Source organism: Molothrus aeneus, chromosome 7 (genome assembly GCF_037042795.1).
Source record: "Molothrus aeneus isolate 106 chromosome 7, BPBGC_Maene_1.0, whole genome shotgun sequence".
NCBI lineage: Eukaryota > Metazoa > Chordata > Aves > Passeriformes > Icteridae > Molothrus > Molothrus aeneus.
Window position 1 is genome coordinate 33,612,625 of NC_089652.1, and position 12,115 is coordinate 33,624,739.

The 12,115-nt window shown below is 42.0% G+C and overlaps 1 protein-coding gene across 1 annotated transcript in view; it reads right to left on the bottom strand.

The window, feature by feature from the left end:
• The window catches only part of LOC136558957 (von Willebrand factor D and EGF domain-containing protein-like), a 170,991-nt gene extending 165,910 nt beyond the window's left edge, over positions 1-5,081 (bottom strand). Inside the window, exon 1 of the mRNA XM_066553782.1 lies at positions 4,985-5,081. Within this exon, the coding sequence (XP_066409879.1) occupies positions 4,985-5,081 (97 nt within the window). The remainder of the gene's footprint in view (positions 1-4,984) is intronic.
• Positions 5,082-12,115: the final 7,034 nt, after the last annotated feature.

A 12,115-nucleotide genomic window follows, 5' to 3' on the forward strand; every position in this document is an offset into this window, starting at 1 on the left:
AAGATGTGTCAGAAAGAAGCAAATGAGTACATACTCTCATTAAGTAAATCTCCTAAGAGCTTAACATAGAAAACTCTTCCAAGAAAAGCTGCACAAACAATTGCCTGCACTAACACATGGCTCTATTGCTGTTTCAGAGACAGATAAAAATATTCTTCAATCTAATCCGTGTTTTTTCAGATTTCACCATAAGTAATCTCTACCTGAGGCAAAACACATAATGTAGCTGTCACAGTGACATTAATAAAGGTCATAACTAAAGGTAAAATATACTACTTCAGAAAAACTTCAAAATCATTAAACAAGCAGTGTGCTGCAAACCATGTTAAGGACAAGATCCATTTCTGCAGTGGACTGGCAATGTGCAACACCAAACTTCCATCTGTTAGGTGACAAGATGCTTCATCCAGCTAGCAAGTACCAAAAAAGTCAGTGCAAATCTTCCAGGGAAACAATTTTTTAGACAAAATCAGTAATCTGTCTGCCTTGAGGACTTATCCCAGAAAAAAAAAAAAAAAAATCAAAGAGATGCAGTACAAACCCAGTCCAAAATGAACAAAATGGTACTTCCACAATGTTCCCAGCCTTTTGAGGCAGCAAGCTTATGGCACAAAAAAAGGGGAGGAAATGTATCTGGAGGAAAGAACCATTTCCAAAGCCTGAATTATTTTAATACATCACAGAAGTGGTCTAGGAAGAAGTAGGAACAATTGGAAAAGAAATTCTGTCTCTAATAAAGCTAATTCAGGATTAACTTTTCCTTCTGCTCTCCTACTATATTTGTATGATAAAGAACTTAGAGCATTTTGGGAGGCAAATGGATCGTTTCTCATGGAAAACAAAGGGAATTTGGGGGAATTTCAAGTACTGGCCACCTAAAACCTGTTAAGCAGACTAGAACCTACCAGAAATACTTTGTGTCCCCTTGAGTTTGAGCCCCATTTGACTTAGGCTTTGCAGGGAGGGTGGCGAGGGGCTGAGCGTTTTTATTGCCCTCAAATTTACAGGATTTTGTGCCGCTTCTGAGCCGTGCCAGAGCTGATGGGGCTGGGTTGTGACTCCTGGGACCCCTCTCAGCCTCACCAGAGGGTTTTCCTCACGACCTTGAGGCAGTGCAGGTGCCCATGCCATCCGTGAGGCAGAGGGATGATGCTCCCTCTCTGCAGTGATCTGTCTTGTCAGCTCAGCAGCAAACACTGATTTGTCTCGGCTCCTATCGATTGCCGGGGGACTTGGATGTGCACAATGCTTCCTCAGCTTTGGCATCCTGAGACAAAATAACTTTGAGGAACTGGACCATTAAAGGAAACATTTTGGCCATGGATGTCCTATACTGTTATGAGCAGTGTCTAATAAATTGATTCTCAATTTTAGCACAGGGCAGAGCAGTAAATAGCTGCTAAGGGGTTTAAACAGCTTACACGTTTGGCAGGATCATGGGAAATAGGCAAATCCTTGGGAGATGCAGCTGAAAGGCAGCCCTCTCACACCAAACATATCTTTGAGCCTGTATAACTTTGAAGACAATCATTAATTTTCGTCAGAAGATTAAAAAGCAAATGCATGAGCAAAAAATTATTCCTGAACTCCCTGAGAAGTTCAAAGTCTAAAATCCAATAGCGACACACCAGTACAGATCAGGAGAGTCAAAAAATTAAGATGACAGAGGTTCCTTCACCTCTAGACTGCAACAGTGCCCAATTTTGCCTGCCTTATAAATGAACTTTCCCTGAAGTGGCACAGCCCTTGTCCTTCAGGTAAAAAGGAAGAAAAAAGTTATCAGCAAGCAGAAATAATTGTGCAGCTCCTGCTTCCCTTTGACAGCACAAAATCAGATAAATTCAAATTTCTATCTTAGTTTAAAAAGTACAAACTGGCTTAATTTGGGCCAGTGGCTTGGTCTGGCGGGTGGCAGCCCTGCCCATGGCAGGAGAGTTGAAAGCAGGTGATCTTTTAGGTCCCTTCCAACCCAAACTGTTCTGGGACTCTGTGATAATTCCAGACAGGGAGGCTATAGTGGTATTTGATAATGACAAAATCTAATGAGAGGGAAATAAAATATTAGCCTGTGAACAACTTTTGATGATTAAAAATAACGTTGGGAGAGAAACATATGGTGAAGGTTGTTCCTCTCCCTTGCTACTATATTTTTGGCATGTGGCTCTACTTCCACAGGAAAGCATTCATTGGGTTATTGTTTGCTTGTGAATGTCTGCTGTGTTTTGCACAGAGCAGAGCCACAGAGCCAGATTAATCCCAGGGCTATTTCCAGAGGAACAGGAATGGTGTGACCAGACCCACTCGTGGCCTGAGAGCTTGATCCCTGTAAGCTGTTCCCAGGGATTGGAGATCCCTGGGGTGGCCAGACCCCTCTCTGCTCAGGGACCCTGAGGGTGGAAGAAGCTCTGGGGCTCCAGGGAGTTGCTGGAGATCTGTGTGGAATGTTTGAGCCTGACCAAGGGATGGGAGAGTTTGTCACCTGTGGCCGATACTTGAAGCAGGTGGGAAAAGTCCTGAATAGTTTGATTGGTTCCTTTTGAAGTACTCATGGGGAAATGCCTTCTGAGCTCCAGCAGATTTTTGTTTCCAGGATGGACAGCCCATGGCACTCAGGTTTTACAGCAAAAGCTCACAGTGAAATCATGGTTTGCTTGTGGGTAGAACACAAAGCAAGTTAGATACTCTGATTTTTATTTCACTCCTGTACAAAACAAGACTGGGACTCATGTAATTGCAAGATATACTGGGTTTTGCCTATTTCCATTTTGACTATTTCCATTTACTTTCTTAAATCAAATTAAACCACTTGGGTCACTGCAAACACACCATCTTTCCCTGCTGGCTGTAGGCACCTCCCCTTCCCCTGACACCATCCTCTCTCTTCTCTTTCTCCACCTCTGGATACGCTCAAATTTCTTCTTGTGTGTTTCAGAATTGAGGGGAACCCACTGGAGTAAACTTGCCAACAATTAATTGTAGCTGAGTTTACTACATATGTAAGACCTTGCAGTGAAGCCCCAGTGGATTTTGGGAGCTTCAAGGGTACCTTTGTAGGAAACTCATATCCAAATACATTATGAAATGTATGTACATTATGAAAAGGCTCCAGAGGGGATGGGGAGAAATTCCTTTTCGCTGGTGATGTTACAAACAACTGTTTTAAGATAAATGTTTTCCTGTACCACTGTAAAAAATCTATTGCCTTTTTCTCTTGACTGACTTATTTAGAGAATTTCATCTCAGAAAAGTCTGACAAACTGTGCTGTGTCAGCCCTCCCACATCTGTGATTCTCTGAGTTGCTTTTGTCCTGTAATAGAGAACAGCTATGGGTATTGCTGGTAACATTTTTCTGTTTCTCAGTCTTGGGATTTAATGTAAAAATCCCAAATATTGAGAATTCCCTTATTCACAGGGAGCATCATTTCCTAAATTAAGAGTGCAGAAGATTATAAAGTTCTTCCTTAGTCTTTAAATTACTTTTTCATCTTCCTCTTCTTTTTTTTTTTTAACAAAGCATCTGCAAAGAGCTCTTTGGTCAGATCTTTCTTATTCACCATTAAATTCTTATGGGATTAGTAGGTTTATTAGAGTACAAAAGTAAACAGCATATGGTTCTGTTAATAACCTTGTAATTTCCCAGCCCAATCTGTCAGAATGTAAACTTTTTTGAGCAGTTTCATTTACTTCAAGATCCCTTTATGGAAAAAAAAAAACCCACACAACAAGCCTGATGAATCCTTCTGCATCACCTAAGAGACAGCACAATACTTAATTCTTTTGTGTTCCCAGTTTATTAAGTATGTCCATACGTATTACCTTCAGCAGGAAAAATACAGTGGCAAATGCAGTTACTTAGTTACTAGGAGTTAAAAGGTCGTTTCCCCCTGATGAAAAGCCTGTTCTATCAGATAAGCTGCTGCTACACTCCACAAAACTGGCAACCCTTCAAAAGGTTTCAGAAATTAAAGGCATTGTTTGAAGATAAAGGCGATAAGGTCATTTGCTTTGAGTTTGGTCCTGCAGAACTTTCTGGGTGACCCTTTGATATTCAAGTGAGGAGAGCTCCAAATTGTTTCATCTTCATAGAGCTAATGAGGGCTGGCTGACAGTCACTGTTAGGACCAGTTGGGATTCTGCTGGAATTAAATATCGTAAAATATTGTAAAATATTACAACACATTTCCTTTAAGGGGGAGTGCCTCTGCAGAGCTTGCCAAAGCTGAACCCATAATCACTCACAGCACTACACTCTTTGCTTTTCTCAGTTTCTTGTATTAACTCAGTTTTCACTGGCTGAATAATGTCTAACATGATTCTCAATGTATTTTTGTGTTCAATTAATAAAGCTGTATAAACAAGCCACACATGTGAAATCTATGTCCCCTTCAAACTCTCTGCTAGAGTGCAACAAGACTTACATTTAATGTGTACAGTAGTAGAGAAATTACTCAAGAACTTTTTATTGCTAGAGGCTGTAGAGCTGTGTATGATTATTATATGTGTAATTAACTAATCTATAATGTTCCTCTGATATATGGTGTGTATAATTCTTTCCTAGAGGAATAGAATGTTATTTTAAAGCGGTTTTTTTTCTTTTATGGTTTGTTTCATTTATTCCATTTATGGGAAAATATTATGTATTATATTCCTTAAATAATTTTACTTTTTTTTTTCCTCTAGTAGGAAGTAAGAATTTTTGCAGGTTTTAATTCTTTTTTTTTTTGTTAAAAAATGTAGCAAAGGGAATATCCTGTATGATCAATATACATCGTGTGCTTGGCTTTCACTGTGACCTTCTTCATTACTTTAGTTGTTTATTTTAACCTTACTTCCATCCTATTTCAGAGACTCTCTAATAATAACCCCCTGTCACTCTAACCCACATTCAAAAGTAAACGTAAACAAGATCATCTCAGCTTCAAACACACACGAACTCCATCCCCCAAACGCCCATCAGGTAATTAAAAAGCACAAAATCCTTACCTAATGTCACTGACTCAGCACTAATGGCCAGCAAGGGAATCCAGCAGAGGCAGGCAACGAGCTGGAGATGCTGATGGGAAGGAAGGGGCTGCTGCATAGTGTCCAAGGCAGCTTTTATCCCTCATCTGCACTTGCTTACAAGTTAACTTTTGAAGTCCTAAACTTTGCAGGAAAAGCCATAAGCCCGCCTGCCTGTTTCAATTTTTTTTTTTTTTTCCTCCCCGCCTTTCTTTCTTTCTTTCTTTTTCAATGCACTCTCTTGGAGAGGGTTGATGTGTCATTAATCCCCGAATTTCCAGGAGGGAAGCCCTCCAGCCACACACACACACACACACACACACACACAGAGCACACGTGTCCCTGCAGCTGCTGTGCTGCAGCTGCCTGGGTTTGTCCCCAGAGCTCCAGGACAGCCTGAGCCTTGCTGGGGGAGCTGATCCCAAAGGAGCTGGGGCTGGGAACGTGCTGCTCCTCAGGGTTTGGAGGCTGCCAGCACTGAGGGAAGATCAGCAGTCACATCTCAGGAATGAGAGATGCTTTTCAGCGTCACCACAGCTAGCCAGAGTGACAGAATAGAGCAGAGAAGCAAAGGATTCCATCACTCAGGTGGCACTGGTGCCTTAGGATTTTAGCTTTTATATTTTTCATATGTCTGTAATCCTGCAATTCTTTAGTGTACAGCTCTCAACTCCACAGAGAGCAGAAGGTGCTGTCTTCACATTTTGGTCAGACACAACAATTTCTCTCTAGGCTTGAGAACCAAGCACACCTTTCTGTCTCAGGCCCTGAAAAACATAAACAAAAGTGATTTGGGGGGGAGCAAACTGGAGCTAAATAACTTCACTGCCTGCAGCTGTAATTGGAAGATTAACCCCCAATATTATGGTCCAAACTTCTGAGAAAACCTGTGGTCCATTTTGGGTGTAGCCCCTGGGGAGGCTTCATCTGCCCAAAATGTACCTGGGGGCCTTTCAATAAATAGAACTGCTTTTTATTCTCTTAATTTTGTCTGGCCTCTGCTTTAGGTAGCCCCCAAAAGGCATCAGCACTATCACATTTCTCTGAAGTTTGGTCTCTCAAGGGGGCCTGTTGCTGGCACATGGCTCCTGCTTTCACTCAGTGTGAGCAGAGTTTATTGTGTGACAATGCAGTTCCCACCTTAATGCAAAGCAAGATGAATTTGCTGTTGAATTGCATTTTATACTCTGATATTTACACTCACAGTGTTTTACTTAGAAAATATTGCGTCCCCACCCACTGTTCAGTGTTTTCCATACCTGCCAGCACTCCTTTTCTTTGACTTGTCAGGTTTAAGTATCTTGTGTCTGCTTGTTTAAGTGAGGATATTGTGAATTATCTGATAAGAGAATATTATGCAAGGCTGTAAACATTCCACACAAATCACTGTGAGGAGCATTTCATGGAAAATCACACTCCAAGCCATTAAAAATATTTTGCAGTATAGCCATGGAGTTTCAAAAGTTGTTCATTTGGCTTAACTACAATGCTCAAGGAGTTTTATTCTTGGATTCCTTGAGGAAAAAATAGGCTACTTAAGAAGAAACTTCTAAATCTTTGTTCCTAATTTTGATTTAGGATTTTGCTGTTGCAGAATCACTGGTTTTAGCATCTCCTTGCATTAGCCATTTTAAAGGCTTTACTTGTAGCCCTTTGGGAGTCTTTGGAAGTTTTTCCATTAATTTCACTGATGTTTAGATTTTATTCCTTCAAGATCACCAAGACTCCAAGTCCAGTATTTCTGATATTTTTTAATAAGAGATCTCTGTCTGTTTCCTGTAAATGCAAAAAAAAATATTTTTAACAGTACACAATTTTTACTTTTCTATGGCTTTCTCTGCTAATGTTTGAATTTATTTGTGGCAATTTCTGTGCACTGGTAGGGGTCCAGTGTGGATTTTGACTCTTAAGTTTTGGCCTAAAAGGCACAGCTCTGAAATCTGTTGAAGGGTGAGATTTATCCTTGCCAAAATATTGGTAATCAAAACCAATTTCCAACAAAGAGAGTTTTCCAAAATCAGTCCAGCCTTTTTTAGTTGTCTGTTTACAAAAAAAAAAAAAAAAAGTAAAAAAGAAAAAGTAAGTGGAAGGTATTCAGGTCAACAGAAAAGGGAAAATTTTGGAGACTTGCTTATCCCCTTATCTGTGTTCTCCTGAACAGGTTTTAATCAAAGGGAGCCTTTGAGGGTGGTAAAAATGAAATTGAAGCTTCCCATTGTCTCAAGCAGGAATTTTCCCTGGGCTGGATATGGCTCCCTTCATTTCAGGAAAACAAAAAAATGGCAGGTCAGACAATGAGGTATTTCCCATTCTCCCCATCCAAGACAAGACTTTACAGAATTCAGAAAAAAAGAATGACACTGGTTTCTCCTTTCCCCTCAAAAATGTCCTAAAAAAAACCAACCAAGTGAAACTAAAACCATGAAGAACCTGCATAAAAACATCAAAAAATATTTTCACAGTTTCCACAATTATTAGCGTGAATAAGAGGAGAACCTGAAACTCCACAGAGGATTGTGTAGTCAGGTGTGGGCAGTGGGTGCTTGGAACAATTCTCTTCACTGTGAACAGCACTACAGTGACCCCCTGACACCATTCCTGCCAGTATTAAATGAATTTTCAATGGTGGGGATGGATACAGGGAGGTAAAACAAGCCAAAAGTCACAGCTGGGAGCTGCCAGCAGCATTTCAGACTCAGCCAAAAGTTGCCTGATGGAGACACACGTTGGGTACTGAGATGTCTTCACTTTGTAAGGAGGAGAAAATGTTTGCCTGAACATCCCTGCTGGCATGCCAGAGTGGGGATGGGCTGGCTCTGCAGGGAGGATGGAGCAGCCTGGGGGAACAGCAGAGCGGGAGGAAGGCTGGAGGAAGAGGATTAAGAGCAACAGTCTTTGCCTTTTCCTTCAGGCGCAGGACTGAGTGTCAGGATGGAAGTGAATGATAACACTGTGATAAAAATGCAAACACATAAAAGCCTCCAAAGATGTGGCTGCTTGACACTGTGCTCCAAGTGTGAAATGCTCAGGCTCCAGAGTCAGTGTAGGAGGTTTGAGTGGCCCACAGAAGATCTGGGTTACATAGGAATGCTGAGAGATGAATCCCATCCCTCACAGATTTTCTGAAGGTCAGGTAGAAGCATCCTTGCACTTGGGTTCCCCCAAGAAGGAAAGGAGAGGAGAGGTTCATGTTCTGCTTCTCAAAAAGTGTGGCTAGCAGTTTCCTTTTGCATTCCAGCCAGCAGGGAGCTGTGCAATCCTTTATTTCCTTCTGCTTCCTATGAGGAGTACCCTTAACACGAGGCTGTCCCCTGGGGTGGCTTTCTGGGCAGAGAAGTGATTTGTTATTCACAGGTGACACCGAGAGCATGACCCTGCCTGTACACACAGGACAGTGTCCTTCAGAGGGAAAAGATGTCTTCGCTATAAAGTTTTATTTTTTTCTGCAAGTCTGAATTTACACATTTCACTTGATAAAACTCTCCTCTGTCCATTTTTGTTTGCTTTCTTTTTTTTTTTACCTGACTGAAAATACCTGCCAAGTCCAGTGACAAGACATAAACTCACTGTGCCCCCAGGGTAATCCCCTCTCTGTTGGTATGGGCTGGTCGTGTCCTCTGATCATTCCAGTCCTTTCTGCAGCTCCTGAGCAGGAGGAAAGTTTGGCATAATGGATTTTGACTGAGTCCCAGCACCCCTCCCACCAAAGGATTTTCCTAACAGGGATGAGAAGAGGATCAGTTTTGGGATTCTCTCTCCCTATTCCTTTTGATCACCTTTGTCCACATATTTTAGAGATATGCCAAAAATCTTAGGATCACCAAAGTGCAGTATTCAAACCTCTTGTTAGCCCAAAAAACTGCTCCTTCTCTCTTACCTGAGGACTGCACAGATGACATGGAATGGGAAGAAATTAATCTGAGTTTCTTTGGGGAAATACACAGTGGGCACACAGTGATTAGAGTTTGTGTTTCCCTCTGTTTTTTGTTGTTGAGTACAGAAGAGAGCATTGCTGTTTCTTCAGAAAATCATGAAAGGAATACTGTATGTAATTTAGAGGACCAAGCTCTTCATTTAAGTGAGAACTAGTTGTGATTTTTAGGGTAATAATTAATTACACATGAGAATATCCTCCTTCTCAGAGCTCTGGGATTACAAAGAATGATTTCTACATTAGATCATTTGGTGTGTTTATCTTCCAGCTCCTAATTCCCTTGTGAGAGGGAGAACTCTTTTAGAGAATCACTCCTCATTATCCAGTGAAGGAAAATGCAGGACTTCAAACTCCAAAGCAGAGACAAAATGCAGGAAACTCATGATCATCTCCAGGTTTTTTTCAGGGTAGCAAGAGCATGAGTGCCTGGGCTCTGGGACAGCATAAGTGCACCTATTAGAGGCAATAAATCAGCTCCTTGTAACTGCAGTGCCCCTTGGCATGGACCAAGGTAGGCTGTGCTCCCTGACCTGACCTGGAGCCCTCCCAGCTCTGGCAGAGCAGGGGCAGGAGTCTCTGCTTCTCTCTCCTCACTGTTTTGCTGCTCTGACCACCCTGTACTTCATCTGTGCCCTTATTAAATCTGCAGAGTGCCCCCTCAGTGCCCTTCTTGGATGGCACCACTGCCAGGTGCCAGGGCACAGCCAGGACTGACGTGTGTCACGGACATCTTTTATGAAAAATCCTTTCCTTAGGAGTTTTTCTCCTGAGAAGCTGAGAGGCCTCAGGAACAAAATGTAACCAATGGTTATCTGCTGCTGTGGAATGCAACAGGTGCATCTGGGATTGGCCTCATGTGGTTGTTTCTAATTAATGGCCAATCACAGCCCAGCTGGCTCAGACTCTCTGTCCAAGCCCTTGTTATCATTCTTTCTTTTTCTATTCTTAGCCAGCCTTCTGATGAAATCCTTTCTTCTATTCTTTTAGTATAGTTTTAATATAATATATATCATAAAATAATAAATCAAGCCTTCTGAAACATGGAGTCAGATCCTCGTCTCTGCCCTCATCCTCAGATCCCTGTGAACACGGTCACAGACGTGTGGATTATTCATATCAGCTCCTTATTTAATGGAAAACCCCAAATTGTTGCAGAGGTGTCAAAATAAATCACATTGCAATTTGCCTCTGCTCCAGAGTGCCCCAAGACATGTCTGAGAAGGGTTGCTGTTGCTCAGCAGCTCAAACCCAAAGATGATTATTCTGTGGGAAGAGATTGGCAATTACCAAATATTCATAAAGAGGACACTCATGTATACACTATGTGTATTGGAGCTGGCTGGTGATCTCCCATCAGAATCCATTTTCAGAAAAGCATATGATTTCCACAAAATCTGTATAAAAGAGAAATCTTTCATTTTTTACAAATATTTTCTTTCCTTCTTCTTCCTAGATCAGCTCAGTATTTATTTCACTTTTGTGAACTGCTCTGACTGTCTGAATTCCTTCTACCAGGGATTCCTTCAGCCTCTGCAAACATCATTTACTGTGCAACTTAAGTGAAATGGAGGCTTGATTATATAACCAAAAAACTACATTTTGATCCTTCTTCTGCAAAATTAATGACTATGGAAGTGTTATTGAAGCACTTTGCGTCTCCTCCCTAAGTCTTGACTTATTTTGTCTCAATAGTAAAAGAAAGAGTAAGAGAAATGGCTTCTCACAGCCTTCATGCAGTCACTATTGCTCAGGAAATTTTCTGGCTGAATTTTCCCACTGAGTGAACTTTCCATTTAGGAATGAATTTCCTTTGAAAAGGCAGCAGAAAGACATTCCACAGGAGGTTTTCATCAGCATCAGCAGTGGAAAGGCACGAAGTGGAAAGGTGTTGCCCAACCCTTGAACCATTTCATTCAGCCTTTTCCTTTTCTGTTTTGAAGAAATCAAAACACTCCAGGGCAATCCCCTCCTAGGTGCTCCAGCCAGGGGTAATAACGAGAGTCAGAGCAGAACCACCAGCTTGGACTGGAAACAGACTGGAACCAGCCCTGGAACTGGCTGTCCACACATCTGTCCTGTCTTCTCTCACCCTGCTTTCCCACCCTGGCTGCTGCAATTTGATGTTGTGGGAGAGGTTGTGTGAGCAGATGTTGTGTTCATGGAGAACTCTATTCCTGTTGTGTTCCTGTTGTGTTCATGGAGAGCTCAGTTCCTGTTGTGTTCATGGAGAGCTCAGTTCCTGTTGTGTCCATGTTGTGTTCATGGAGAGCTCAGTTCCTGTTGTGTCCATGTTGTGTTAAATGGAGAGCTCAGTTCCTGTTGTGTTCATGGAGAGCTCAATTCCTGTTGTGTTCATGGAGAGCTCAGTTCCTGTTGTGTCCATGTTGTGTTCATGGAGAGCTCAGTTCCTGTTGTATCCATGTTGTGTTCATGGAGAGCTCAGTTCCTGTTGTGTTCATGGAGAGCTCAGTTCCTGTTGTGTTCATGGAGAGCTCAGTTCCTGTTGTGTTCATGGAGAGCTCAGTTCCTGTTGTGTCCATGTTGTGTTCATGGAGAGCTCAGTTCCTGTTGTGTTCATGGAGAGCTCAGTTCCTGTTGTGTTCATGGAGAGCTCAGTTCCTGTTGTGTCCATGTTGTGTTCATGGAGAGCTCAGTTCCTGTTGTGTTCATGGAGAGCTCAGTTCCTGTTGTGTCCATGTTGTGTTCATGGAGAGCTCAATCCCTGCCCCTGGCCTTGCCAGGACTCCTCTGGAGCAGGACTGGAGATTTCTGCCACTCCTTCCACGCCCATATTGCCTTTTCCAAGCTTTCAAACAGGATGCCAGGAGTAAATGTTATTTAAATGGTATGAGATGTAAAATATGGCGAAGCTATTGGGTGAATGAAAACAAGTGGCAGAGAAATGAGTGTATTGCAGTGTAGATCACTCCCCTAATTTGATTCAATTGCCTTTCCACATTCATTCCAGACAGAGAAATGCTGCAAATATAATTTCTTTTCAGAGCTGATGGGTTAATATAAGTATTAATGGGAGTTTTCATCACTATCAGATTAAGTCTAAAGCCCTAAGAGGCAGGCATCCCAGCAGATTTAGGAGGACACTTAGGCTCCTCCATAGGATGCTCACCATAATTTATTGTTTCAGGATCCCTGAGAAATCCCCTGGAGAATCCTCACTG